Source organism: Saimiri boliviensis, chromosome X (genome assembly GCF_048565385.1).
Source record: "Saimiri boliviensis isolate mSaiBol1 chromosome X, mSaiBol1.pri, whole genome shotgun sequence".
Taxonomy (NCBI): domain Eukaryota; kingdom Metazoa; phylum Chordata; class Mammalia; order Primates; family Cebidae; genus Saimiri; species Saimiri boliviensis.
The window spans coordinates 131,498,880-131,526,807 of record NC_133470.1 but is presented as its reverse complement, the minus strand read 5'-3'; the positions used below and the strand labels follow the sequence as shown (position 1 = coordinate 131,526,807).

The 27,928-nt window shown below is 40.2% G+C and overlaps 2 protein-coding genes across 9 annotated transcripts; one reads left to right on the top strand and one right to left on the bottom strand.

Moving 5' to 3' along the window:
• Nucleotides 1-1,296: 1,296 nt before the first annotated feature.
• On the bottom strand, nt 1,297-4,190 carry ARMCX6 (armadillo repeat containing X-linked 6). 4 transcript variants are annotated; one of them, XM_010350859.2, is made up of 4 exons: nt 4,072-4,190; nt 3,660-3,753; nt 3,235-3,317; nt 1,297-3,125 (listed from the first exon to the last, which is right to left on the bottom strand). In XM_010350859.2, exon 4 carries the CDS (start codon nt 2,812-2,814, stop codon nt 1,912-1,914), a length of 903 nt encoding a protein of 300 aa, XP_010349161.2. In that variant the 5' UTR covers nt 2,815-3,125; nt 3,235-3,317; nt 3,660-3,753; nt 4,072-4,190; the 3' UTR covers nt 1,297-1,911. The 4 variants fall into 4 exon arrangements, with proteins under 4 accessions (XP_010349161.2, XP_010349160.2, XP_010349163.2 ...); XM_010350858.2 differs by having other exon boundaries at nt 3,672-3,753; XM_010350861.2 differs by having other exon boundaries at nt 1,297-2,960; nt 3,672-3,753.
• A 5,140-nt stretch (nt 4,191-9,330) lies between these two features.
• ARMCX3 (armadillo repeat containing X-linked 3) lies at nt 9,331-27,233 on the top strand. Of its 5 annotated transcripts, none has more exons than XM_003940143.3 (5): nt 9,331-9,486; nt 10,025-10,104; nt 10,369-10,425; nt 10,687-10,753; nt 11,045-27,233. In XM_003940143.3, the coding sequence occupies exon 5, from the start codon at nt 11,191-11,193 to the stop codon at nt 12,328-12,330; it is 1,140 nt and encodes a 379-aa protein (XP_003940192.1). In that variant the 5' UTR covers nt 9,331-9,486; nt 10,025-10,104; nt 10,369-10,425; nt 10,687-10,753; nt 11,045-11,190; the 3' UTR covers nt 12,331-27,233. The 5 variants fall into 5 exon arrangements, with proteins under 5 accessions (XP_003940192.1, XP_003940193.1, XP_010349164.1 ...); XM_003940144.3 differs by having other exon boundaries at nt 9,997-10,104; XM_010350862.3 differs by having other exon boundaries at nt 9,997-10,104; nt 10,538-10,695.
• Nucleotides 27,234-27,928: the final 695 nt, after the last annotated feature.

Genomic DNA, 27,928 nt, shown 5'->3' with positions numbered 1-27,928 from the left:
GGAGGGTTTCCCAGAGTTGGTCGGGGGACCTGGCGGGCACTCAGGCCCTCTGACCAGCATGGACTGCTGGGCAGATGGTACAAGCAGGAAAGTTGTAACCCACCTGGAAACCAAGCTGCAGGGGGGAAGGGAGAATAAGACAAGAGAAGAAAGCTTTGTTCTGTGTGAAAGGGAACAAGCAGAACGCCCAGCACATAGAGATCGCCGCTGCCCAGGGCACAGTGACCCACAGGAGCAGCCCTGGGAGACTGAGAGGACACGGGGCGCAGCAGCAGCCCTGCCCAAGGGAAGCAGATGTGCTTAACGGATTTGTCATGAATTGGGGGAAGGGGACCACCTCTTGACACACACACACACATCACAAAAGTGCAAGGAACCTGGCTTTGCTGATTCAGGGGCTAAACCTGCTGGGTGGGATCTGGTCATGTTGAAAGTGGGGGCGGGGCAGAACGAGCTGCCCTGACCCATGGAGTGCTTCTGCGCCCAGGAGCTCGTCCTTTCCTGGCAAGGTGCCGGGACCTCAGATGGAGGGTGTGGAGGTGTCTACGGATGGATGGAGTGGCCATGGCCGTGCCAAGTACCCTCCGCATCTGCCCTCTCACCCCCGCGGGGAGTTGATGAAGGGCTCTTCTGTCCCCTTCCTGGGTCCTGCCAAAGGTAGTGGGGACACAGCAGAAAGGAGCTTCCTCCAAAGGGAGCAGCGGCCCACCCTCTCACCCTGCCAGGAAGTAGCGCTGGGGATCCCAAGGAAGAGAGAAGGAGAGCTGGAAGCAGGTTTCCCCGTGGCTTCGCAGGAGGCGTAGAACTACGCGGGGTAGGTGCTGGGCAAGCCGCAGCGTTCATCGCGATCATTGCGCAACAAACGCGCCCCGATGTGTGGGAGAGCGTCCACACCCGCCCCATCCCGATCCCCACCTCCACGTCAGGATGCGCAGGCAAAGGAAAAGGCCAGGGCTTCTGATCTTTCTTTCCAGGCCAGCAGTCAAGGAAAACACATTAAGAAGGGATTTCTCTGTGCCGGGCACGGTGCTACCTGCTCCAAGGGTGTCCTCTCTTTCAGTCCTCTCAGCAATCCACCTTAATTCCGTCAACTTCCCCCATCGTGCCCCTCACCTCTCCCCACCTCCGCCCCCAGCCTCTTCTTGAAATTTATTCTGAGCGCTGCATGCAGCCCTCTCTATCCCTGCCTCCTGTGAGCACTGAGAAGCCTGCATTTGCCAGGGAGCAGACATCCCAGTCAGCTGGCGTTTACCCGTGCCTTTCTTGTCCTTCTCTCCGTGCAGACTGTAAACTCAAGGACAAGGACCATGCCTCTTTTCTGCCAATCAAAGCACACAACTTTATTGATGATACACACAGATGCGGGCTTGGGTGGAAGAGGTTAAGTCGGTACAATAGACAGAAGAGCAGTACACTTTTTTGATGATTAGGTTCACCATTCATCAGGCGCGTGTAGAAGAAAGGGTAAACGAAAAATAATTCAACCTAAGCTGCAACAAATGCATTGTTAGCTCAAGCTGCGGTACGCGTCTGGTCTCTGCAAAGCGGTCCCGCTTGGGCAGGGAGACCACCACAGGCAACAATAGCACTCGTGATGCTGTAATTTGATGTTCTTTGTCCACAGCAGGCAGCCGAAGTGATCCCCTCACCTCGTGAAGGAGGCTGCCGGGAGGAATTTACAATGCCAACATTGCCTGCAGCCTGCACAACCAAGAAGTTACTCAAAGCTCTGTGGGAGCCCCTGCCTGGCCAATAAGAGCGTGGTCCTGGATTGAGCGCTGGAACTTTCACCCAATGAGGCGGTGATTGGCTAAGGCTGGATCTTCAGTGACACCCTCTGCAGATTCTTTGACATCTGCAAACCAAGCGCGTTTTGAGTGGAATCGGTCCCATTGTGTTCGAGAGGGCCCTTTATGGGGCAGGGGTTTCCAGGAGAATCTCTCTGTTTCCATTTCTGATAAAGAGGGACATGAATGAGAAGAGCATCTGGGCACCGACTAACTCCCCCGCCAAGACTGGCTTTTCAGACAAACCCATCAGCGGTCTCAAAACCTGAACCTTAGCACATCCACTTTCCTCTGATATCAAAGGAAACTTCAAGTCTGAAACGGACTTGGCAAGCATGTTATTAATAACTGTCATGCTTATTAACAAATTTAATGCGGCCTGCTGCAGAAATGAGTTGCAGCAACGTGACACAGTCTCCCGACACACTTCATCGATGTACATCTTAATCTGGCCCTGACTTTCAATACTGGCATTTAAGTTATCTGGGGCACACAAAGCCTCTCTAACCGCGGGGTCTGGAGTGGGGATCGTGTGTCTGACCATTGAGAGGCTGGCCAAATGGCTGTTGATATTCTGGCTAAAGGGAAACGCCTCCTCCTTGATCTCGGCAAACAACAGTTTTCCCTGAATGAAAAGACACTTGGAGAGGTCAAGAACACAACCGCCATTTTTGCAGTTTTGAGCACTCCAAGTATTTTTATGTTCATAGGGGAAGGGCCGCTGTTTTATTGGGTGTGCTCGGTTGGCCTTTCCTCCCCCTGAGGGCCTGTCCTCAGTGCCACCTGGGTCCCCAGGTTCAGTCCAATCCCCATCCTCACTCCAGGGCCGAGCCATAGTTTCAAAATCAAACCAAACATCAGGCTCCTCCTCATCCAGCTCCTGGTCATCATCCCAGTCCTCTTCCTCCTCCTCCTCCAGCTTGTCACTGTCATCTCTTCCTATGGTTAATTTGTAAACACAGTAGCAGGCACCAGCCCCAATCATCAGTCCTGCCGCCATCCAACCCACTTCCCGAGCCCGGCCCATGCTCAAGTCAGTTCCAGCCTTGGGGCAGGACAGGAGAGGGCCTTGCTCCACCTGATTGAAGGGGTCTCTTAGGTCCAGGATGAGTAATGATGGAGGGTAGCAGTCTTCAGCTTATTCCAGGCTCCTGTAGCTCTTTTGTGATGAATCTATGGGTGAAATAGAGTATTAAGGCTCGGAGCTATGTTTGGCTTTCTGCATCACAGAGAGGCCGGATTTCCAGTTGTTGGTGAGAAAGGCAGATTAACAGGAAACAGTTTCTTTGTTCTTTTCTATCTTCCTCTATCGACCCTCAGGATTCCACATTTCTCTTCCTGGACCCATAGGGAAAAGCAGGAGATTGGTCAGCTAGGAGGGTAACGGGGTGAGTCTCCTTCACCGGACTTCCATCCCCAAAGGTTAAAGGCAGTTTCTCTCACTAACCTCTACCAAAGTCGGGTAAATTTCTTCGTTTTCCCTTGCCTTCTGTTGTCAGTGGTCCTTCCACGGTGATAGACAGATAGAGTCTGCCAGAAGGACAAATGCAAAGACAGGTAGACGGCAATGGAGATGTGAAAGTGTAGTGGATGGACTGAGGACACAGGTCCCAATTTCTGCTTTTGTGAATTTTAGGCACTTGAGTTTAAAAGATTTCTCATACTCTACTGACTTTCCCGACGCGGGCCTCCCCCGCCCCCCTTGTCGTCCGCCATTTCCCCAGCAAAGGCCGCCACACCCCTTTCCCTGTACTGAAATGGGAGGGGGTGTGGAGAAAGAAGGGGCCAGGAGAGGGCGACTCGGACCCGGCCCTCTCATATCCCAGCCCCCCTGCTCCGCCACCCCAACCCGTGGTTCTGGGCTAATCCTACCTTCACACTGACCTGCAAGGTTCCAACCAAGGCAGTTTTCTCCTTCTCTAGCTTAGACTTGCGCCGAGACTTACAGGCCAGCAGACCTACGATCCTGCAAACAGACAAGGGACCGAGGAGACGGAGTGCTTGGTAGACGGACCAGCACCCGGGACACTGGAACCCCGATTGTGGAACCTTTCTTTCCTCGGAGTCCCTGGAAACGCCATTCACTCCCCTCACCCCAACCCACCCGAAGCCCGCCACTTCTCTCTACTAAAAGGAGCACGGGGTGGGGTGGGGGTGGGAGGCAGTATTTAGAAAGTAGGCGAGAAAGGGACCCAGCCGTGATCGGCCTGAACTCGGATCTGCGGCGTTCTTGGCCCCCTTCCACCCCTACCTCCTTTCAAGCAGCGCCCACCCTCGCACCGACCTGCACAGTCCGAGCTAGTTTCCTTCTTTCTTCACACGCCTGCAGAGTAATAAGGGGGCTGGTACCCAGACGAAGACGACTAGCAGGACTTGAGCTCTAGGCGGCTCTTGGTCACGTGACGGCCACGTCACTAGTACGCTCTGGCCCCCAATTTCCACTCCCACAAGCAGTGCGGCAGGCGCCAGCCTGCCCTGTATCTCCCCCTCAACCCCCACAGTGGGGCCCTGTCACTTTTTTCCTCTGTAACAATACCAGAAACCAGAAGTGGCCCTGTCTTTCTGGTGTTTGAATTTGTGTTTCTGTAATTCCAGGAAGGGGCAGCATATTTTCCTGGGTCTACTCTTCACTTACATTTCTTGGGAAATCGTCTCATTCTTTCCTTGGCTCTGAAACTCCTGCAGACCCTTTGTTAAATTTCTACCGTTTTCCATGTTCAGTCTCTGCACCAACATTGGGGGAGGGGCAGAAACGGAAGTCCAGGTAGCGTTGAGATTTAAATTAGTATTTTGATAACATTTAGGTTCTATTTTGTCCTTTCTTTTGTATTGAATTGAACGACACGATTTTGTAATTAACAAAACAAAACAAAACAAAACAAAACAAAAAAACCAAAGCTTTTCCCTCTTGGAGAAGAAATAATTAAAAAAAAATTTTTTTTTAATGTATATGACATAAGCAAGATTTCCCAGTTAATAGGGAGGCCTCATTGATTTGGCAAAGTTAGTTTAAATTGAAAAGATCAACTTGAAAATATTTTCTTCTGACTGCATAGGAAATAGCAGCTTTCAAACAACATATTAAAATGTAAAAACATACCCTTGCAACCAACCAGTTGTGCTTTCAATGTGATTTATAAATTGATGGATAAATCTATACTGAGAAACTCAGTGTTCTAATTTTGACCTTTTAGGTTAAGTGAATTATTGTCTCTTTCTCCTGGCTGAGCTCATAGGATTAGGTGTCAGAAGTCTAAGATCTTCACAGAAGATTGCTGGGTGGCTTTCACTCTGGCTTCAAAGGACAGATTTTATGCAGACCCCAACTTCAGATGAATCTTATATCTTCAGATGAATCTTACATCTTCAGATGAACTTTACAGATTAGTGACTTCACAGATTAGCCTGCCTTTCATTCACAGGGTTTTATTTAAAATCTATTTTGGACTTTTGTGGTGCAACCCATAAATCATCCAGAAATTGGAGAATTCCCTGTTTCCCCGTTGATGAAAATGAGACTTGATAGAGGTAATTTTCATTTCATCATGACACTGTTGAGATCTCTCTGGTATCTGCCATTCATGTATTGTATGCTACTCTAGCAGTGGCGAGTGTTCAGCATTTTCCAGTGGGGATGCTGGTGAGGGTCTCTGAGTGACTGGGAATCACTGCAACACCCCTGATATCTGTGCCATTTTTTCCCCCACGCAAGTTGAAGGGCAATGCACAGGATCTCAAGCAGTTGCCAGAAAAAAGAGGCCTTTTCATTTCCTGCCTTTTGTTACAACTTCACTGAGCCACCCATACAAGCCACTCAGAATATTCCCAAAACTCAGGGACCAAGTATGCAGAAATTAGTCCCCACATATCCACCTGTCCCCACTGAGGAGACATATTCTAAATATAGACACTCCAGGCAGCCTCTTTCTTAGAACATTTAAATATGACACCCCAGAGGGAGGGGCGCCCCAGTGAGGGTCACCTGGTGTGGAGGAGGCCCTTTCAGGAGGCTACCTAGGGAGTCCTAGTGCCTTGCTGGTGAATATTCAGAAGTCAATATGTCACAACTTTCAGGTCTTCCTCTTTTATAGTCCAAACTCACCAGTATCATACCCTATCTCTCTCAGTTTTTACCTCATTTGTTTCACTGTCATTTCTCTATACTGTTTATTTTTCATGACTCTTTATTAACTTCCCCTAGACAAGTGAATTATACTTATGAAACCTTACTAATAGAACTCTCAGATTCAACTGTCCATCATTCAGCGTTTGGCTGCTAGGTAGGTAGTTGTGTAAGTGGCTTTTGTTTGTTTTGAATATATACATTAGAAAAAACTAAGGGGTATGTAAAACTTAATAAAGACAGATAACTTGGTGTCACAGATGTGGCTTTACAATAAGGACTCATTTTCACAACACTTAGCCAGACTTCAAGGACAAAAACTTTACTCCTACCTCTCCTCACTAGCATAAAATATCTACACCCTTTTGGTATATACTCCAGTTAGTCCAATATATAACTTCTCACTACCATTCTCACAGTATGCCAGACCTTTCCTGGTTTGAATCAACTCCCTGTCTAAAACTTCCTAAAACCCCATGGTTATAAAAACCCTTTCAATTCCCTTACTTCTTTGTTCTTCTGATCAACAATTCTACCAATTCCTACCTGGAGACTGGCATTTTAAAAACTGCTTTGCTCTCCATTATACATCTACCAACAAATATTTACTTAAGGACATGTTACAAGGCTCACATACTGTTCAAAAGTGAGGAAGGAAAATGCTTAAGGAAGTCCTCAGACAGGACTGTTAAAAGCACCTGAGCCTGCAAAAAGGCGAGGTGAAACCACTGGCAAAACGAACCTTTTGGCTTAAATCAGTTCACATGTGATATGTAACTTACAAAGTACCAGGAAACGAGAAAGGATCAGCAAATGGTGACACTAATTGAATTGTGGAGGGTGAAAAAAACAAATTATAAAAGGTTGTTATTTTGAAAAGTTATATTACTTTTCGTATTGTGTAATTTTGGTATGATATCTAACTTAAGGTTGTTTGGTTGCAAACAACAGAGAACAAACCTGGTTAACTTCGACAGGGAGGCAATGTTGAAGACTAGGTTCGTCTCTGAGGGGTTTAAGTAGGAGGAATTGAAAGATGGTATCTTTTCAGTATGTCATAAGTCAATCTCTCTGATGAAGATTGAAATTTTAGTAAGATAGCTTTTGGTTGGTCTGTTTTGGGCACAATACCACACCCTTTTGCTGAGGAAAAAACAATAGGGTATATAAAATGTAAAACGCACTTCCTTTCTTTTCCCAGGGAGAAATGTAAACTGTTTCAGCTGTTGTTGTTGATTTGCAGGAGCCCTTTAACCTCTTTGGAAATTAACCCTTTGTTTGTCTATAACTGATGGTGGGGGCATAATCTGCTACGGAGTATCTTAGTTGTAATTCCACCATTGACTAAACATTAGAAATATATAGTTATGAAATGGTGATGCACAAGGCTGTCCTTTGAGCCAAGGCCACTGAGCTTCTCCCACAGGATTTCCACAAAGTTGCCTCTACAGTTCAGGGTCTCTGCCTCAGCACTGCATGATCAAATCCTGATTTTGTTCGTACGCTGAGAAGAGTTGCCTCTGGAGGAAAGACTCCCATTCATAGAGACTTATATATAAATCTAGATCTGAACGCTCAAACCTATGGATCTCTGCATTCTTTCTTCCTAAGTAAACTACAAGGGAAGCTGTCTCAACAGGCGTGACAACTGAATTAATTGGCCCTGAAAATACAATTGTCAGGGGGTACTGGAGGTTTCTGTCAGTCTTACCTACCCATTTTTTCCCTGTAGACAAGCTACTACTTGGGAAACCACAACTTAGAAAGTTGTTTGGTGAGCCTGCAATCAGAGCAAGGGTATTCGTTCATCTTAAGAAGTGGGTTTCAGCTGAGGAAGCATGAAGTACTATTACATATCATGGGCATGACTCTGCCAGGCAAAGTGAAATGTCTCATTCTCCTTAGCCAACACTCTTTCTCCTCCAGACAGTGCTTGGGTGGGAAATAGCAACACTTTCCTCTGTCCTTTTCATATATTTCTATGCTTGAATAAGCCCCTTTGCTACACATGATCTTTCCCTAAATGCAGGATCATATAGTTGATTTGGTTTCTGTTTACTACATAAATTTCAATCACATTCTTGTACTGCCTCCCAGAAGTTACATAGATATGAATTTTCCTGGGGGATTGCATGTTCTTAACCTCTTCATTCTCTGGGTTTACTGCCATATTGTCTGTGTATTTTAAAACTTATACTCAGATAATAACTTTTTCTTCAAACCATTAGGTAATATCTCACTGAAGACCCCATGTTCTGAAAAGCTATATTACTTTTTGCATTGTTACCTGTGTTTTTGTATTGTGCTTTAGTTAACGTTTTTTGGTTGCAAGCAACTGAGACCAAACCTAGTTAACTTAAACAATGAGGGGATGTTATTATTTTATTCCTTTTCCTACTTTAAAAAAGTTAAATCACTGATGATGTGTGAATTATTCAGTTTGTCAAACCAGTGAGTGAAATAGTTTCATACTAATTGCTAGGTTCCAATTTCAGCCAATTTTGTCTTTGTATGTGTTCCTCTACTACTTACTTTGTTTATAGACGATATTCTCTAGTTTGTCCAAGTATATTTTGTAATGTTCTCTGTATGCACACCCACTTTGTCAGTGTGCATGCTTTTATCTTACAGATACCTACTGTGCACTTATGTTTGTTCCTCAGTTTTGTTTTTTCTGCGTTACTAGCTTTTGTGGCTTCAATGCCTCATCCTTGCTAATGGATGCAGGTGAAAGTCTGTAGCTCTCCTATTCAGAAGACTGGCCTAGTCAGAAGATTTACATACTGTCAGACACACTGCTTAGCTCATTCAGGGCTGTGCTGTGTGCTAGACCCCAGAAGACATTAAGATTGCCTTGAGTGAAGTAACACTCTTCACCAAGTAAGAAAACGTGGGACTTTTGAAGGCCATCACTCAACATCATTCTCCAATCTCCACTCATTTCTTCTAAAATGAAAATAGCTTTATAGTATTTTTTCTCATAAAAAGAATGCAGGCTGGCGGTGGGGGAGGGAGGGAACAAAAATAGCAGAGTATTAAGAAAGTAAAAGCCACACTCTCATTCCAGATTTTCTTTTCGAATCGCTTGTTCCGTTCAGATCTGGGACTAGATTTCAGAGGAAATGGTAGACTTTAATAGCTTGGGGGAGGGGAGGTGAAGGGAGAGGCTGCTGTCCCAGGAGCCTAGGGAAGGAAGAGGTAATTTTTCAAAAGAGTACAAGTGGCCCGTAGCCCCAGGGGAAGATGCGGTCCCTTTCTGGTAACTGGACGAAGGGAAACACAACTACAAGGTGATGAGATTATCGAATAAGAAAGAGTAGCAAGGCCTGGTGTGGGGGAGGGAAGGAAGGGGGGCGGGCCCTCTTCTGCCGCACTGCTGGTGGGAGGGGAAATTGGGGACCAGAGTTGGTGGATGACGTAGCTCTCACGTGACCAAGAGCTGACGTGTGCAGAAGTCCTTCTTGTCCTGGTCGTTGTTCCCGTCTGAGTACCAGCTCCCCATTGCCCTGAGGGCGGGCGGGCCTGCAGCGGAGGGAAAAAGGAAGAGGAGAAGGAAGTTGTCCCGGATCCCTGCAGGTCAGTGCCTGGGAGATTTCCATAAAGTCGGGGTGTTTGAGGGCGTAGGGCCGAGACCGTCGCGGGTACTGAGGCGCCTCCGTCGTCTCTCCCACTCGCCGCCCGCTTTCCAAGACATATGTCCCGCCTGCAGCCCATTTCGATGCTGCGAAACGGTGAGCTGGGGGGTGTTTGGGGAGGGGCTCAGAGATCGGGAGATGGGAGACTGCTGGGAGCCTAGGCCCGCAATCCGGAAAGGGAGCTGTGGCCTGGGTGTTGGCCCCTACTCCGCCAGGACAGTGCGGGAGGGGAATGGCTGGATATGGGGGCGGGGGTGCTGAAATGCAACGTGATATGTCAGCGGAACCCTAAGAGAGGTAATAGGGGTGGGAAACCTCTGACAACCAGGCCTCCGAATTAGAAAAGAGTTTTGTGTTCTGGGGACTACTCCGTCCACCAAACACTCAGTAGCGGCAGTTTCCCGTCTTTCTGCCTGTGGCTGTGTCTTAGTGACCATTGCTCTGTATCTAGTGGGTCCAAGCCTCTCCCGGGTGGCCAGTCTTTCTGTAGGTTGCGGCACAACGCCAGGCAAGAGAAGAGGAAAGAAATTAATCCCAATCGGTGAAGGTCGATTTGAGGGTAAGACCATCTGGGGACCCTAGGAGGGGCAGGGGTGGCGGCGGGGGCGGGGAGAAGCCAGAGAAGGTAATAATCTAGGTACAGGTCTGAGTCCGAATGTGTTTCTCGCACTCCCCGAACTGTGGCGAAATGGCGTGCTTTGTGTGTGTGTGGTGGGGGGGAAGTAGGGGAAATGACAGCAGGGAAACCTATTGGATAGTTTGTTCGTAATCCTCCTCTCTCAACAGCACTTTCTCCCCATGTTTTCGATCTGTCATCCTGCAGGTCTGCTGTAGCAGGTGGCTCCGCTTGAAGCGAGGAAGTTTCCTCTGATCAATAGAGGTCGGTGTGGGCGTGGGGGCTGCCTGGAATGGGGGAGGGGTTAGAAATCGGCCGCACTTTGGAGAGCCTCATCCAATCCTGCTTTATTTTCCTTACCTCCCTCCCATTTCAGGCTAGGGAGGGGGAAGACCTGTGCATGTTTGGGATGGCATAAAGAGGTTAAAAACAAACCTGATAACCGGGATGGTGAATCAGGAAAGCAACAATTGAACAGTAAATCCATGAAGTCCTCCGTACTCACTGGCTCTGGTCTCTCTGCAGATTGGAAAGGTATTGGGCGTGGCACACCACCAGGGGAAAGAAGGGGCGAACTGCTTGTCTTGAGGAGGTTAGTGCAAGGGTTCTAGTCAGGTCCCTGGGGACATCTGAGGTTGTGATGACTGAGACCCCAGCAGAAGTCTCAATCTGTGGATTCCATTGGCATTATCTAGGCTTCGGGCGGGGTGAACTCGGATGGAGAGGGAAAGGCTGAAATGAGAGACATAGAGATTTTGTCAAAAATTTACATTTCTTACCCAGCATTCAATTATTATTATCTTGTCCCTCTGTGCAACTCCCTGCATAGGGCAGGCAACACAAGCAGAAGAGAAACTCAAACCTGATTTTCTTCCACTCCTAGGTCAACCTCCAGAATCAGCTGTTGTGGCCTTGAAGTGGCTGAAGACGATTACCCTCCACAGGCTTGCGCCCAGTCCCACAGCCTTCCTCCCATAGCCTGAGTGACTACTCTATTCCTTGGTCCCTGCTATTGTCAGGGACGATTGCATGGGCTACGCCAGGAAAGTAGGCTGGGTGACTGCAGGCCTGGTGATTGGGGCTGGCGCCTGCTATTGCATTTATAGACTGACTAGGGGAAGAAAACAGAACAAGGAAAAAATGGCTGAGGGTGGGTCTGGGGATGTGGATGATGCTGGGGACTGTTCTGGGGCCAGGTATAATGACTGGTCTGATGATGATGATGACAGCAATGAGAGCAAGAGTATAGTATGGTACCCACCTTGGGCCCGGATTGGGACTGAAGCTGGAACCAGAGCTAGGGCCAGGGCAAGGGCCAGGGCTACCCGGGCACGTCGGGCTGTACAGAAACGAGCTTCCCCCAACTCAGATGATACCGTTTTGTCCCCTCAAGAGCTACAAAAGGTTCTTTGCTTGGTTGAGATGTCTGAAAAGCCTTATATTCTTGAAGCAGCTTTAATTGCTCTGGGTAACAATGCTGCTTATGCATTTAACAGAGATATTATTCGTGACCTGGGTGGTCTCCCAATTGTTGCAAAGATTCTCAATACTCGAGATCCCATAGTTAAAGAAAAGGCTTTGATCGTCCTTAATAACTTGAGTGTGAATGCTGAAAATCAGCGCAGGCTTAAGGTATACATGAATCAAGTGTGTGACGACACAATCACTTCTCGCTTGAACTCATCTGTGCAGCTGGCTGGACTAAGATTGCTTACAAATATGACTGTTACTAACGAGTATCAGCACATGCTTGCTAATTCCATTTCTGACTTTTTTCGTTTATTTTCAGCGGGAAATGAAGAAACCAAACTTCAGGTTCTGAAACTCCTTTTGAATTTGGCTGAAAATCCAGCTATGACTAGGGAACTGCTCAGGGCCCAAGTACCATCTTCACTGGGCTCTCTCTTTAATAAGAAGGAGGACAAAGAAGTTATTCTTAAACTTCTGGTCATATTTGAGAACATAAATGATAATTTCAAATGGGAAGAAAATGAACCTACTCAGAATCAATTTGGTGAAGGTTCACTTTTTTTCTTTTTAAAAGAATTTCAAGTGTGTGCTGATAAGGTTCTGGGAATAGAAAGCCATCATGATTTTTTGGTGAAAGTAAAAGTTGGAAAATTCATGGCCAAACTGGCTGAACATATGTTCCCAAAGAGCCAGGAATAACTCCTTTGTTTTGTAGTTTAGAAGCAACACACATTGTAAACTATCCCTTTTCTCCACCTTGTTTATATGGTAAAGGAATCCTTTAAGCTGCCAGTTTTGAATAATGAATATCATATTGTATCATCAATGCTGATATTTAACCGAGTTGGTCTTTAGGTTTAAGATGGATGAATGAATATCTCTACTTGTTCTGAAAACATGTTTGTTGCTTTTTATCTCGCTGCCTAGATTGAAATATTTTGCTATTTCTTCTGCATAAGTGACAGTGCAGTAATTCATCATAAGTAAGGTCCCTTCTGTCATTTTCATTGATTTAATTTGTATATCATAAATAAAGTTGTATGTTAATGCTGGAAAGAAAAAAATAGAAGAAAGAAAGAAACCATCCCTGTTCTTCACTTTATTACCTAGTTGGAGAGATAAGAAATATACAAACCAAAAGATAATGGAATATCTGGAGTTTATACTCATTGTCAGATGTTCCCTTTGAGAGCACAGAGGAGGCAAAAGCTTCTGTGGGATGTGCTAGTCAGCTAAACCTTTGCAGAGGAGGTGGCAATTAAAAATGAGTCCTGAATGGGGTAGGGTGGTTAGGGCATTCCATGAGGCAAGACGAGAGCGGAATGGTGTGAGAAAGGCATGGAGGTAGGAACCCTTTTCCTAAAACAGTCAGGACAACATTCTGCTTAGAGTGGAGAGTGTGGAGAGTGGGAGTAAATAATTTTGAAAAGCTGAGTGAAGCCAGTTGTGGAGAGCTGTTTAAATATCCCATTGAACACTCAGAGCCACTAAATCTTTTTTACTAGAAAATAATTGGGGTCCATATGAAAGTCTCTATTACTGTGCAGTGTCAGTGAGGGTGTGGCAAAATGGAGCCTTTCACACCGTAGGGGTGGCCATTTGGTAATACAGATCATAAGCCTTAAAATATGTAAACCCTTTGTCCTAAGGAAGTAATTGAATAATAGCCCAAAGATTGTATGTACAAGGCTGTTCATCCCAGCACTGCCTAAGCTAGTAAAAATTGGAAACAATTTAATTATCTAGCACACTGGATTGGTTATAAAGTAAGGAGTGTTCACACAGGATATTATATGTATGCTGAAGGAAATCTATATTGCCAGGAAAAGCTATTCATTATGCATGGTGAAGTGAGAAAGAAAAAAAGGCTACATAGAAGTATTCGAAGTAGAATTCCATTTTTCTTGAGACTAATAAAACATATGTTTAAAAGGACACAAAAAACTGGAGTTATAGATATCCAGATAGAAACAGTATTTATCTTTGGGTAGAAGGATAATGAGTGATCTTTATTTTTTACTTTTTATTCATTTATGTTTTCTTATTTATCCAAAATGGGTATTGATTTTTAGGAAGTTTTTGAAAAAGAAAAGTGTTGGGAATGAAGCAAGTGATTGATTGGAACACATACTGAATGGAAGAAATATTTAGATTAAAAATGAGGTAGGTTGAAGTTTCTTCTCTGAAATGATAGATAAATGGTGAAGATGAGGCTTATTGGGAGGATTAAATGAGATAATATATGCAAAGTAATGTTCTGGCACCTAGTAGTTCATTAAGAAAATTGAGCACCCTTAATTACCTAGAATGCAGGGTTGGTAGTTCTTTGGTTGACTTTTGTTTTGCTGGGGCATTCTGCCATGTTTTAGTGTCATTTAATAAATAATAATAACAATAAAAGTTAACATTTATTAAGTGACTACTGTGTAAAGTTCTGTCATTCCTGCAAGGCAACTGTTAAAATAATTTCTCACAGGGGTAGAATTTTCTTTTTTTTCTGAAAATTCAAAGTGTTTTCTCAGACATGATCACACCAGCCTCTGCAATATATTTCTAGTTGTTTGGGGGATGTTATCCTACTTTATATATGAGGCCAGGAAAGGGTAAAATCCTCTGTTCATTTACCTGGTTTTAGACCCAGGTTTCCCTGTATATATTGTCATGTTTGTAGTAGAAACAAAACCAGATTGGCTTAAAGTTGCTGAGTATGGTAAACCTACTAAATCATGCATATGTAGCAACTCATTTAACACCAGTTTTAAAGGTGGGGTGATGGAAAAGTGAACTAACATTTTTCCTCACTCCTATTGTTAGATGAGAGAAAAAAGATTTGTGACGTGATGGAGTGAGGAGGATTAATTCCTTTAAAATAAATTCAGTTTGATGTACCTGTGTGACACTCAGATGGGGATATCCTATTGTCACTTGAATGTATTGATCTGGTGCTCAGAGGCGATGAATGGGCTACAAATAAGGATTTGAGAGCCACTGGAGGGTGGATGATAACTGCGCACGTGGAAGTAGATGTGATCCTCCAGAGAGAAGCTGCAGAGTCAAAGAGTGAAGGGCTGCAAAAGAATTGTAAGGGACTATGGGCAACTGGGGAGAGAAGCATAGAATTGAAACAATGTATACTCTTCCAGATACTTTTGCTGTTCATATGCTTATATATTCTTTTTTTTTTTTTAATTTTTTTTTTGTTTTTTTTGTTTTTTTTTTTGCTTATATATTCTTTACATCAAATTGGATCATACTATTTATAAATTTTCAGTGCCTGATTTAAAACCTTTCTCCTCAAAAAACAATTATTCATTGGAGATATAATACTTGAAAAAATAGAGTTGATGAATACAAACTTGTGCCTTGATCCCGATATGTAGCTTGAACATCTAAAAAAATCCAGATCAAGCCATGTTGAACTTGAGGTGTGGAGTGATTTTTACACCTGGGGTGAAAATGAGGCTAACTCAAGTAGTAAAAAGCCCCAGTGAGGCAGGTACAGGCCTGACTAGCATCCATCTGCTCCTTTCCCCTTTCCCTTGTTCCTTCTCATTCTTCTTTCCACTTCTTCCCTCTTACTTGTCTTTATTTCCTCCTTCTGGGGTATCATTGGTGGTAACCTCTCTGGGCTTCTCTGACCTTTCAATTCCCATAACACCATGCCATGTATCAGTGGGTATTTAATACAGAATAATAACTGTCATTGCTCTGGTCACAAGGTGACCCTGGGTGTGACTGGATGCCAAAAATTTTTGGAACCTTTCTTGGACAGAACAGAGACTGAGAAGGAACTAGTCTTAGCTTGGCACGGTCACACGTGCACTGCATGCATTTTTGATTCCTGCATTTGATCTTATTTAGACTAAATAACCTGAAGTCTTCGGAAAGGTGTATGAGACAAATGTGTGACTGCCTGGTCCAGGCATACCAGGTCACATACTGATGTCCCAAGGTTTTCACATCGGAGATTGTCACCCTCAATCCATTTGGGAGGGACAGAGTTCTAGGATTGTAGCTGATTGTGGCAGCCCACTGGGGCAGGGAGGAGGCAATGTCCTCTCTTTAGAGAAGATGACAGTTCCTGGGAAACCAAGGAAACCAGAAACCCAGAGGATGTCCTGCTATTTTGATTTTGTTCTCATCTAACAGTTTTAGGAATATAAGTGGGTCTCTCCCAGTGCAAATATGTTCAAAGGCGATTTTACAAAAGCAGAGTGTTGTTCTGTTATAAATTGTCACCCAATATACATAATAATTCAAGACTCAGGAAATGGATTTTCTTTTTTGAAAAATTCACATTTTACCTGTTTCATTTCAAAAGAGATTTCAAGTGTAGGCTTAGCAAATTGATGTGGTTTTGGCAAATTTTATGTTTATGGCTCTCTTTCATTAATTTCTTTGCTAGGTTCCCTCGAGAATGGCTTTTCAGATAATGATTCATACTATTTTCAATGCTACCATTTTACATTAATTTTGCATCGCATCCCAGGCTGAAGGTTTTCTTTAGTTTCTCTGTTTAAATCATGGCTCTTCCTTGCTTTTAAGCCAGCGCTGTCTCACCATCATCCTGAGGTTCCTGATCTGCCCCGCTCTCAGGGTGTGGTATTAGCAGGATAAGTAATGTTTATTTATCTGAGTGGTATAGCTCTGTGCTTGACCCTTTCCACTGGGGCCCTCTCAGGTATTGTGCTAAGGGCTTGGGCAATATATGCTTTCAGGGATAGGTGGGAGAGGAGGGAGAAGGAAGAGGGGCGTGAAGGAAGCCTTATGAGAGAGGTAACGTTATTCTGACAGGGTGCCCTCAAAGTAGGAGAACCTGGGGTATCCATCTCTGCTGTGAGGATAAAGTTGTTGCTGAAATCCAGTCCTTATATTCAAGAGCTGCAGCACATTTCTCCCTAGACACAATTATAAATTTCGTCTTCCCAAGTGCCCCTCTAGCAGAGGCAGAGCATCACTAGGTGGTAGTTTTATGACTATTAACATATATGATCAAATTGGCTATCAGAGTTTAAGAGAGATATACTGTTTTTAGGAGTGTGATTTACTTTTTAAAATTTTAGTTTTTATAATGACAAATGATACAAGTGTGTATCTATATATGGGGTACAGTTATGATACGTGAATACATTGTGGAATGGTTAAAACAGGCCAATTAACATATGTATCACCTTACATACTAATCATTTGTGGTGGTAACATTTTATATCTACTTTTTAAGCAATTTTGAAATATTATTAAGTATAGTGCCCATGCAGTGAAAGAGACTACTAGAGCTTATTCTTGTGCCTCTCCTTACCCGCATCCCCTGGTAACTACCATTCTACTTTACTTCTATGAATTCAACTTTTTAAGATTCCAAATATATGTGAGATCATGCATTATTTGTCTTTTTGTGCCCGATATATTTTACCTAGTACAATGTTTTCTAGATTACCATGTTATTGCAAATGTTGAAACTGACAAAGTTTTGTTCTTTTTTTTTTTTTAAGACACAGAGTCTCATTATGCTGCACAGGCTGCTGGCAAACTCCTGGGCTTAAGTGATCCTCCCACCCCAGCCTCTGAAGTAGCTAGGACTACAGGCCAGTGCCACTATTCCTGGCTGGCTAGAATTTTCTTCATTTTAAAAGCTGAATTGTTTCCATTGTATTTCCATTTGCATCTACCACATTTTCTTTACCATCCAATGATGGACACTTAGGTTGATTCCATGAATTAGCTATTGTGAATAATGCTGCAGTGAACATGGGAGTGAAGCTATCTCTTTGACATACTGATTTCAAGTACTTTGAATATATATGCAGAAGTGGGATTGCTGGATCATATGGTAATTATAATTTTAGCTTTTTGAGTGGCCTCTATACTTTTTTCTGAAATGGCTGTACTAATTTAACATTCCCACCAACAATGTTCCAGGGTTTCCTATTCTCCACATTCTTACCAAAAAAGATTGTCTTTTATCTTTTTGATAATAAGTATCCCTAACATGGTGTGAAGTGATATCTCATTGTGGTTTAATTTGCATTTCCAGATAATTAAAGATGTTGAGCATTTTTTTCTCATACCTGTTGGCCATTTGTTTGTCACTTTTGAGAAATGTCTTTTCAGATCCTTTGCCCATTTATAATTGAGTTCCTTGTTTTCTTAGTATTGAGTTGTTTGAGTTCCTTATATATTTTGGATATTAGCTCCTTACCAGATATGTGATTTGCAAATATTTTCTCCCAATTTATGGGTTATTGCTTTGCTCTGTTAATTGTTTCCTTTGTTGTGCAGAAACATTTTAGTTGGAGATAATCCCATTTGTCTTTTTCTGCTGTTGTTGCCTGTGCTTTGGTTGTCATGTCCAAGAAATTATTGACCAGACCAATTTTGTGGAGTTTTTATCCTGTTTTCTGAATGATATATGCTCTTACAGCAGGAGGAGACTGCAGTATTTGCAATGCATTCTCCCTTGCATGTTGATTGATTTCTTAAAAATTTTCTGGATTTTTTTTATGGGAAATAATACCTAGTTACTAAATGTTTTTGAAATCTGAGCAAAATTGTTCCTTCTTAATTTTTTTCCCATTTTCAGTCCTCTGTTCACTAAATTATGATTTTTGACTATTTTCATGTTAATTGTTGTGGCCTCCTTACAATAAGCTATAATGAAAATTGAGACTGAATTAAATGGATTCATAAATCAAAACTTTTAATTTTTATTATCTTCTATCATTTAAAATGAGTTCAAATGGTCTCCCTCTTTGATATTAGAAATGATGGAATATAAAGAAGACCGAATAAAACAACATTTAAAACATTTTATAAATCTTTGATCCATTGGAGTTGGAGAATGATTCTTTAAAATCAGTTACTAATCACTATCAATTATCACCTCTTCTTAAGTTGGTTCATATAATCTATAGCCAAATGTTGGAAGTGTTAGACAGCATCATGTCATTCATGAAAATTCAATGAATTCTGGCTGCTTTTCTTCTAATATAAAGGTAAACCCTTATATTATGAATGTCATAACTTGTGAATGTTTATACATATGTGGCACATATAGATAACATTTGTTTAGGTGACTATGGTTATAACTGAGGAAATATTATGGTATTACTTGGAATTGTTTTTCAGCTATTCAAAAAAAATTGTTTTTATGCTTCTCAGCTCATACCTGTTTTTCAGCTATTTTTTAAAAACTACTGATAGAAGTCTCAGTGTAGAGACATATATGTATGTTTCAGTGTAGAAAGAGAAAAAATTAGCATCTGGTAACAAAGACTATATTATAGTCTCTGCATCAGAGGACAGGATTTTTGCATTGAACTAGCCATTTGACTTTGGAGAAATATTTGGGGGTTACCAGCACTCTGAGAGATTATTTTTAACAGTGAGCTGTATTTTAATCTTCTTTATTGTGTTTTCTTAGACCATAAAAATAACAAATGCCTATTAAAACAGGTAAATATATAAAGTAAAACGTACAAATTGCCCTCTTTCCATCCATCTTTACAGAGTTACCTACTATTACCAATTTGATGTTGTCCATGCATATACATAGTTATTATACATATTTTTTTTAACAGAAAATGAACTCTTACTCCATATAGTGTTCTATTCTGTAACCATTTTTTTTCACTTAAAATACATCATGTGTATTCTGCCATGCATATCTTACCTCATTTAACTGTATTCATGATGTCATTCTCTGTAGATGATCTACATTTTCATGTAGTCATATCCCTCAGCCTTTTCCTTTATGGCTTCTAGGTTTTGGGTTGTGCTTAGGCCTTTTCCACACTACAATTTAAAAATAATTTTTATATTGTCTTCAAATAGACAAACTCACAGTTTGTAAAAGGTAGTCTAATAAGTGGCTTAAGTGAATGTGACAACACTTCATTGAAAGTAGTCTTAGATTTTTCCAACTATAGTCAATAATAATTGTATACCCTAAAATAACTCAGAGTGTAATTGGATTGCTTGAAACTTAAAGGATAAATGGTTGAAGGGATGGACATCTCATTCTCCATGATGTGCTTATTTCATATTGCATGTCTGTACTAAAACATTACATGTACTCCATAAATATACACACTATGTACCCCCAAAATTAATAAAAATTAAAGGTAAGAAAACAATCTTAATGTTGTCCTAGAACATAAGACAATGAATAATCTAATCAGTGTACCTGAGAGTTTGAAAGTCTGCTGGCTATTCCATTCTTCCAACAAGACAGTTATTACATATTATCATATGTACTTGGAACCAAAGATAAGAAACTGATCTTTTTGAAGCATAGAATGAGTTGTCAGATCTAGAGGGTTTAGGCGCTATGAGCTAAGATATTTTGGTGGACACTTACAAGATAAAGTAATATCCTTATCAAAAATGGTAAAATACAGATTTAAATTTATAAAACAAGCTTGGGTACAAATGGAAAAAATAGTAAATCATATAATAGAATAATAAAAAAATGAAATAAGTATCAGAGGGACATTGAGATTGATACAATTTGTTGAACTAGCAATTGATGCAATCATTCTATGCACCAGTTCAGTAAGTTTCATAGATAGATGGTAGCCATTTACTAGTGACATATGTTCTTTTAATCAAAAGAAATAAGAGAATAATGTTAACACATGGGCTATATAGTATAATACTCCCTAAAAACTTGCTAGAATGGAGAAAAGCTGTTGACTTTTAAAATATGCACCACATTTTCTGATTTGCTTATTTATTTTTTAACTTTTAAATAGTCCCTTGTTTTTTAGAAGAATGCAATCATTATCAGTTGTAAATATAAATTAATTTGATCTTTTCCCAATTTTATACTAATTATTTCTTTATCTTATTGCAATAGTTATAATCTTAAAAAACACTTCAGTAAAAATGGCAATTGTGAGTAACAGTGACTTGTTTCTGGTTTTAGTGGGAATTACTTTGGCATTTCATGGTTTGAATGAGGATTGCGCTTGATTGTTGATAAAAAGTACTTTTAATATTTAAGTCATTTCCTTCTATTTCTATTAGTGTCTGTTAGGATTAGCTGCTGCTGTTTTCCCTAGTGCCTTTTCAACATCTATTAATGGAATCATGCACTTTTTCTCCTTTATTTTTTTATGTAGTTAATTATTTAGATAGAATTCTTGGGGGAAAAAAGACATTATCTGTCTCAAAACACACATAGAAAAACATTTTTAAAGAATTTTTTAGAAAAGAGAATTCAGCTTCTAGTCCCAGCTATCTGAGAAGCTGAGCCTGAGAGGTCGAGGCTACAGGGAGCCATGATTGTGCCACTGTACTCCAGCTTTGGTGACAGAGTGAGACCCTGTCTCAAAAGAATTTGGTGTTTGACTATTTTTGCCTTTATAGATCTATCCCTATCAGGTAATAATATAATTTTTTTCTTGCTATACTTCTGAGATCTATTTGTCTACATATTTTATAGTTTGTTAGTATTTTATTTTGTTGTATTATATTTATTATTGATAACTGCTTATAGTTATCTTTTTATGTACTATCTTTAACAGATTTTGGTCTTAGCTTTGTTAGCTTTATAAAGTTTATCAGTGAACTTTTTCCTGTTTTCTGGTAAAGTTTACATAACATTGGTATTATCTTTTCCTTAAAGATTAGATAGAACCCAACTGAAAAATGATCTCCTTTTGGTTTGTTTTACAATGGTAAATCTACAAACACATTTCCAATCTCATCTGTAGTAATTGATCTAGTAAAATTTTCTATTTCTTGGGTTAATGTTGGTAACTTCTATTCTATTAGGAAATTACATGCTTTTAGATTTTCAATTTTGATATCATAGGTTTGTGCGTATAATAATTTTAATCACATCTATTTGTGTGGTTCAACTCTTAATAATAATTTGCATGCTTTTTATTTCTCTGTGTTTTCTTAGTCATACTCACGATAAGTTTATGTATTTTATTGGTGATTTTAAAAAACAGCTTTTTTTATTTGTCATTTTTACAATTGGCTTTTTTTGGTCATTATTTTAAACTTCAATTTTACTAATTTCTTCTACTGTCTTTGGATTATGTCTATCGTGCTTTCTAATTTCTTCAAGAGGAGTGCTTATTTCTTTTATTTATGGTTTTATTGAATAATAATGGTAATTATCACTATGGATTTTTCTCTGAATATATCTTTAGCAGTGGCAAAATAGGGTTTGATATGATGTGTTCTCTTTTTCTCTGCTTTCCATATAACTTGCAATTTTATTTTTAATTTTCTTTTTGATGTAGGGGTTATTTTGGAGAATATTGCTGTATTATCAGGCAGTTACTTTTTATGGTCATTTTTATTATTTATTTCTAATTTTATTTTGTTAAGATAAGAGGATATGCCTATATATTCTCTCCTTTTTAGAATTTATTAATATATTTTTATGTCATTGACATGATTAATTTTTTAAAAGTTTTATGCGTGTAAAAAAATGCACATTCTCTCCTTATATCATGCAAATATCTTTCTATTGAGTTAATATTGTTGGTTCATTATTTAGATCCTCTAGGTCTTTGATTATCTTTTCATTTAATGAGTTGTTCAAATTTCGATAGAGGTGTATTAAAGTTCTTCTTGTAATTGTAAGAGTTTTTGCTTATCTGTTTAGTTGCAATGCTGTTTGGTACATGCAAGATTATTACTTATAAGTTCTTTTTAAGTTTTGACTTTTTAAATTCATACAAATAATGATGTAAACTGTGTTCTTTAGAGCTTCCTTTGGCTTATATTAATATTTACAATCATGTCTTTTTGCTTGCATATGCCTGATATCTCCTTGCTCGTTGATTTGTGTCAACATTTCTTTGTTGTTATGTTGTAGGTGTGTTTCTTGTAAAGAACACATAAGCTGAATTTTTAATTCACTATCATGGTCAGTGCCCTTTTACCTTTAGTGCAACAGTTAATACCCTTGATTTGATTCTCTTCATTTTATTTTATGTTCCTATTATTTTTACTATTAATTTAATTTTATTGAGCCCCATTTTCCTGTTGCTTACTTTTTTAGTTTATTCAAACTTCTACTCTTACACATTTATTATATTGTTAATTTGGAAAATTTACTATTTTTTTCTGCACACTTCATCCCATGGGTGCTAGCACTCAAAATCAAACAATATTTCTCTACTGTTGAATCCAAATGAGATAATTATACCACCTGTTGAGGCACCTTATTTTCCCACTGCTCCCTGACTCCAACAATAGGAAACCTTTAGAAACGTTTTTACAAAGTCCAAGTAGCATTCAGTACATAGTGGTTAAATTTGTGATCAGAATTATAGTGGCTGAGTTAAAAGGTATTTATTTAAAAGCTGTATTTTCTCAGATGAGTTTTAAATCATTATCTCAATTTAAAATGAAGCTAAGAATTGTATTATCTCTTAATAAGGTTGTTGAGCTGTTATGTAAAGTGCTTAGAGCAGCACCTGGCAAGTACTAAGTGCTCAACAAATGCTACCTGTGATAATTTAGACATGGAGTGTAGTCTTTCTGAATTTTTGCATGCTTGAATATATCTTACTCACCTCGACTTCTGATGATTATCTAGATTGGACACATGATTTTGGAGTTACTACTCTTTCCTTTTAGTAGTGTGTGTATGGTATTTCCTTGTTTTCTTACCTCCAGAATGGCAAGTAAAAATAATTTACTAGTCGAATATTTTTCTTTTCTATGTAACTTTTAAAAAATATTATCTATCATTGGAATTTTTGAATATTATAATAATACTTCTAGGCCTAAAATGCAATAAAAAAAATTAATGCTGTCTGGAACTTGGGGTATCTTTTGATTGTTCAGCCTCAAGATTTTCTTCAGAGAAATTTTTCTTCATAATTTCTTTACCTGTCACTTCTCCATCTGTTTGTTTTCTTCATCCTAGAAATTCATTAATGTATTGGACCTTTTGGATTCATCCTCCAAGATTTGTCTTTTCCTTCATCATTTTCATTTATTGTTTAGATACATTTTCACTTGATTACCTTGGCTGTTTATTTTTTTTTCAACAATGATGCTCTCTCTTTCATTTAGTCTGAGTTTTTAAATTTGAAAATCATGTTTCTCAATTCCAGAAATTATTTTTCCTGTTTTAGTTGTATATCCTTCAATGTTATTATTGTTTTTTGCTAAATATGATATTTGACTCTTTCTATAGTTCTATTTCAGTCAGAAATAATATAAATATTGAATTGCACAGGCAATGGATATGAATCGTCACCTATGGAAATACTACAAGGGACTGGAGAAATTTCGAGAATGAAAAACTCCAAGGAAGTTCTTTTGGGGGATAGGCAAAACTGGCATTGATTGAAATCAATTTTGTGATTCTGTATTTTTTCACTCTATCAACGTTTTACTTCATACACTGTTTCTAAGATGTACCTAGAGAGGCCTACCTAAGTTATTGATTAAAGATTTTCAGCAAGTATCTTTAGACTGTAATTCATAATATACTTACTCTCTCAATTTGTCTTCCCCATCTCTTACAAGTTTCTGATGTTTCTTTTTTCTTTTGTTTTCTATTTTTTTTTTTTTTTTTTTTTGATGGAGTTTTCTCTCTTGTTGCTCAGGGTGAAGTGCAATGGTGCAGTCTCGGCTCACTGCAACCTCTGCCTCCTGTGTTCAAGTGCTCCTCCTGCCTCAGACTCCCGAGTAGCTGGAATTACAGGCTCCGCCACTATACCCAGCTAATTTTCATGTTTTTAGTAGAGACAGGTTTTCACCATGTTGACCAGGCTGGCCTTAAACTTCTGATCTCAGGTGATCCACCCACCTTGTTCTCCAAAAGTTCTGGGATTACAAGTGTGAGCCACCAAGCCTAGCAGTCTCTGATATTTCACATTAGTACGTTGATCCAGCTACCATTATTGCATGTTGATTACTTTAGTGGCAGCTTAAAAATAACCACGCTCAGAATTTAGTGTCAGGAGAAAGCAGGATACAGGCAATTAAGTTGAGTAGAAACTGGCTTGACTAACAGCAGATACCATTTCTCAATGGGATCATTTTGTATATGTCCCCAAGGGAAACCTCTGAATAGTCAGAAGAAAGAAAATGTACAATGATTTACAAAGGAATGGGATGACGGACACAGAAAACTATTAAACATTGTCACATGCCCTCTGACTGGAATCCTGGAAAGAGAATGCTATATCTTCCTTTCCTTGAAGATAATTTCTTTCTTTTTTTTTACAGCAAACATCTGACAGTAATCACTTCAAGTTTCTTACTTTTTCTTAAAAAAAAAAAAATAAAGAACCCTCAAATTCAATAATAAGAAAACATACAACACAATTTAAAAATGGGCTAAAAAACATGAACAGACACTTCATCAAAAGAAGTTGTCAGCCGGGCGCGGTGGCTCAAGCCTGTAATCCCAGCACTTTGGGAGGCCAAGGCGGGTGGATCACGAGGTCAAGAGATCGAGACCATCCTAGTCAACGTGGTGAAACCCCGTCTCTACTAAAAATACAAAAAATTAGCTGGGCATGGTGGCACGTGCCTGTAATCCCAGCTACTCAGGAGGCTGAGGCAGGAGAATTGCCTGAACCCAGGAAGCGGAGGTTGCAGTGAGCCGAGATCGCGCCATTGCACTGCAGCCTGGGTAACAAGAGCGAAACTCCGTCTCAAAAAAAAAAAAAAAAAAAAAAAAAAAAAAAAAAAAAAAAAAAAAAGATTTACCATTTCATTCATTGGAGATTGTAAATATTTACACATGTGCATATATGACAGAGTAGTATGATTTATATGTAAACTTAGGTTCTTATTTTTCCCACAATATTTCTTACTTTTCCATTTTCCCATTCCTTGCTTCAGGAAAGGTTTATGGAAGGGCTTTTTGATTTCTCAAACCTTGACACAGGAAGATATCGTGTTAGGTATAGTTGGTGCTCTACACTAAGATGTATCAAACTATGGCTTTATTTCTATTTATGCTTGACAAGGATTCATGTCTTGCATCAGTTGTTGAAAACTTCATGCCACTATCTTTTCAAATATTGTCTGTTCCTCATTTTCTCTAGACTCTCTTTCAGGACTTCATTCTAGGTATATTTTGAAACTTTCCCTTTTTCTTCCATGTCTTCTAGCTTCTCATTCATATTTTGTACTATTTTATCTTTGTGTGCTGCATTCTGGGTGATTTATTGAAATCTGTATTTGAAAGTCTTAATTTTCTCCTTGCTTTTAAGGTTGTCTTTGATAGGGCTATAAAAGTTTCACCAGTGACAGATTAAGTTTTATATTAGGGCATGTCCTTTGGGTTTTCTCACATGTACAGATTATGAATTCATCCTATGAATGGAGCTGGCCTGGATTCTGATTGCTCCCAGGAGGCTCTGTATTCACCCATGACCTCCCATAAAAGATGAGCTTTCTTCTCATGTTTCTTTGCTGTGGGATAAAGTTTTCTAGTTATCATTTCATGTACTCGTTGTGTTTCTGTGGAGTCTAGATTTAGATAGCAGCTCAGTACCAGCTTCCTGTCTTCCATAGCCTAGAGGCATGGTTTTCTGTCCCCATGTGGGATTAAATCCTGGTCTCTTGATCTTAAAGCCAATAGCCATCTGTCTTTATCTCTAGCTCATTATTGCTAGCTCCTTCTTTGTTTTTTGGAGATTTGCAGTTCATGATCATGAAATGTAAATATTGACGATATTACTGTTTTTAGAGAAGGTGAGCATTCTATCATATCTGTGAGTTTCAAGTGGGAAGGGGGAAACTTTCTAAGTCAGTTCAGTCTGCTATTGACTGGATGTTTGCTGGACAGTTTTGTTGGATTAGATTGTGTAGGTGACATGTCATACCTGTTAAGAGATACCTGAAGCATGACTGCCTTATATTGCTTCCAGACATACAGTATAGAGTCTTAATGAGGTTTTCTGTATCTCAGCATAGCAAAGGCAGGGAAGCAGCACAGAAAGTCTTGATCATTCAAGGTTGACACAAACAAAATAGAAAGCCACAGTATCTGAAGGGGTCATGAGGAAGGAATGAGAATGGTGAATTATGTGGAACAATAATACTAGAATCACTTGGACCTCTTCCAACAACTCTAAGGTGCTTCATAAGCATCTTTGAACTTAGACACACCACGGAAAACATCAGATCCTAAATTGTTTCCATTTCAGCATCACAATGGGATAGGAAGACAAAATATAAATTATGAGTATTACTATAGAAAATAAAAGCTGTATGTTTTATACACTTGACTTTGTGGACTGTGATTTATTCCAATTATACGTATGTGTTAGCTATGGCATTGTGCAGGATGTGTGATTACAAGACATTTACGTAATCCTCTTTGCCTAGTTAATTATACTTTTCCTTATTTCCTCTCAAGTTTTAATTCCTTAGGGAAGTTTTCTTTGTTCCCTCTTTAGCCCCTCAGAGTATGTCTTGATCTTCTGCTATATATTCTTATATACATATCTGTGTTCCATTCCTTCTTTGTGCTTACGTGGAATTATAATTATTTGTACACTCATGTGATTATTTGATTAATGTATATACCCCATTAGTCTGTGAGCTTCATTAATATAAAGACCTAGGCGCTTAATAAAGACTTGTTAAGTGAATGAATGTATACAATACCTATCTGCATTGTTTGAAATTTTTACAATCACTATATTAGTTTTACTGTTAAAAAATAAAAATCATCCTATTTAGAACAAATATAAACTTTCTGGGTCTGTGGTATTTAATAAATTTAGGGTTATACTTCCAATTAAAAACATGTTAATAATACAGCTTATAGCCTCTCTCTCACCTGGAAAACTCACATGCACTGTCCCCTCACTCCCAATACACAGCCTTGTATACAATTTCCAGGAATTTACAGACTTGTCCAGTTGAGAACACCTGGTCTAGGTTAATCAGTATGGTCAGCCGGTGAGAGTTTTTTGGACACTGTCCTCAGCCTGGCTGAGGGGCCACTAGGGAGGAAGATGACTGGCAGGCAGCAACCCTGCAGTAAGGTTAGGTTCCCTGGAGATGCAGTTTGGGCATGAAAGGCCCACAAGACTGCACTGCTCAGGATAGGTGGGAGGCAGCAGATAGGGTCCAGGGAGGCTTACACTCAGGCACTATGAATAACGGCAGAGAGTGGGCAGATGGCTGGGGACACTCTCCCAGCAATCACTTCTCTAGGCCTCATGGACACTCTCAGCTGCAGTGGTCTAGAAGGCACGTGTTCTGGTTTCCAGTGACTCTTCTTAGCTGGGGCTGGGTTAACCCTATGGGAATTTAAGGGAGGGAGGAAGAAAGGATCCAAAAGCGTTCACTCAAG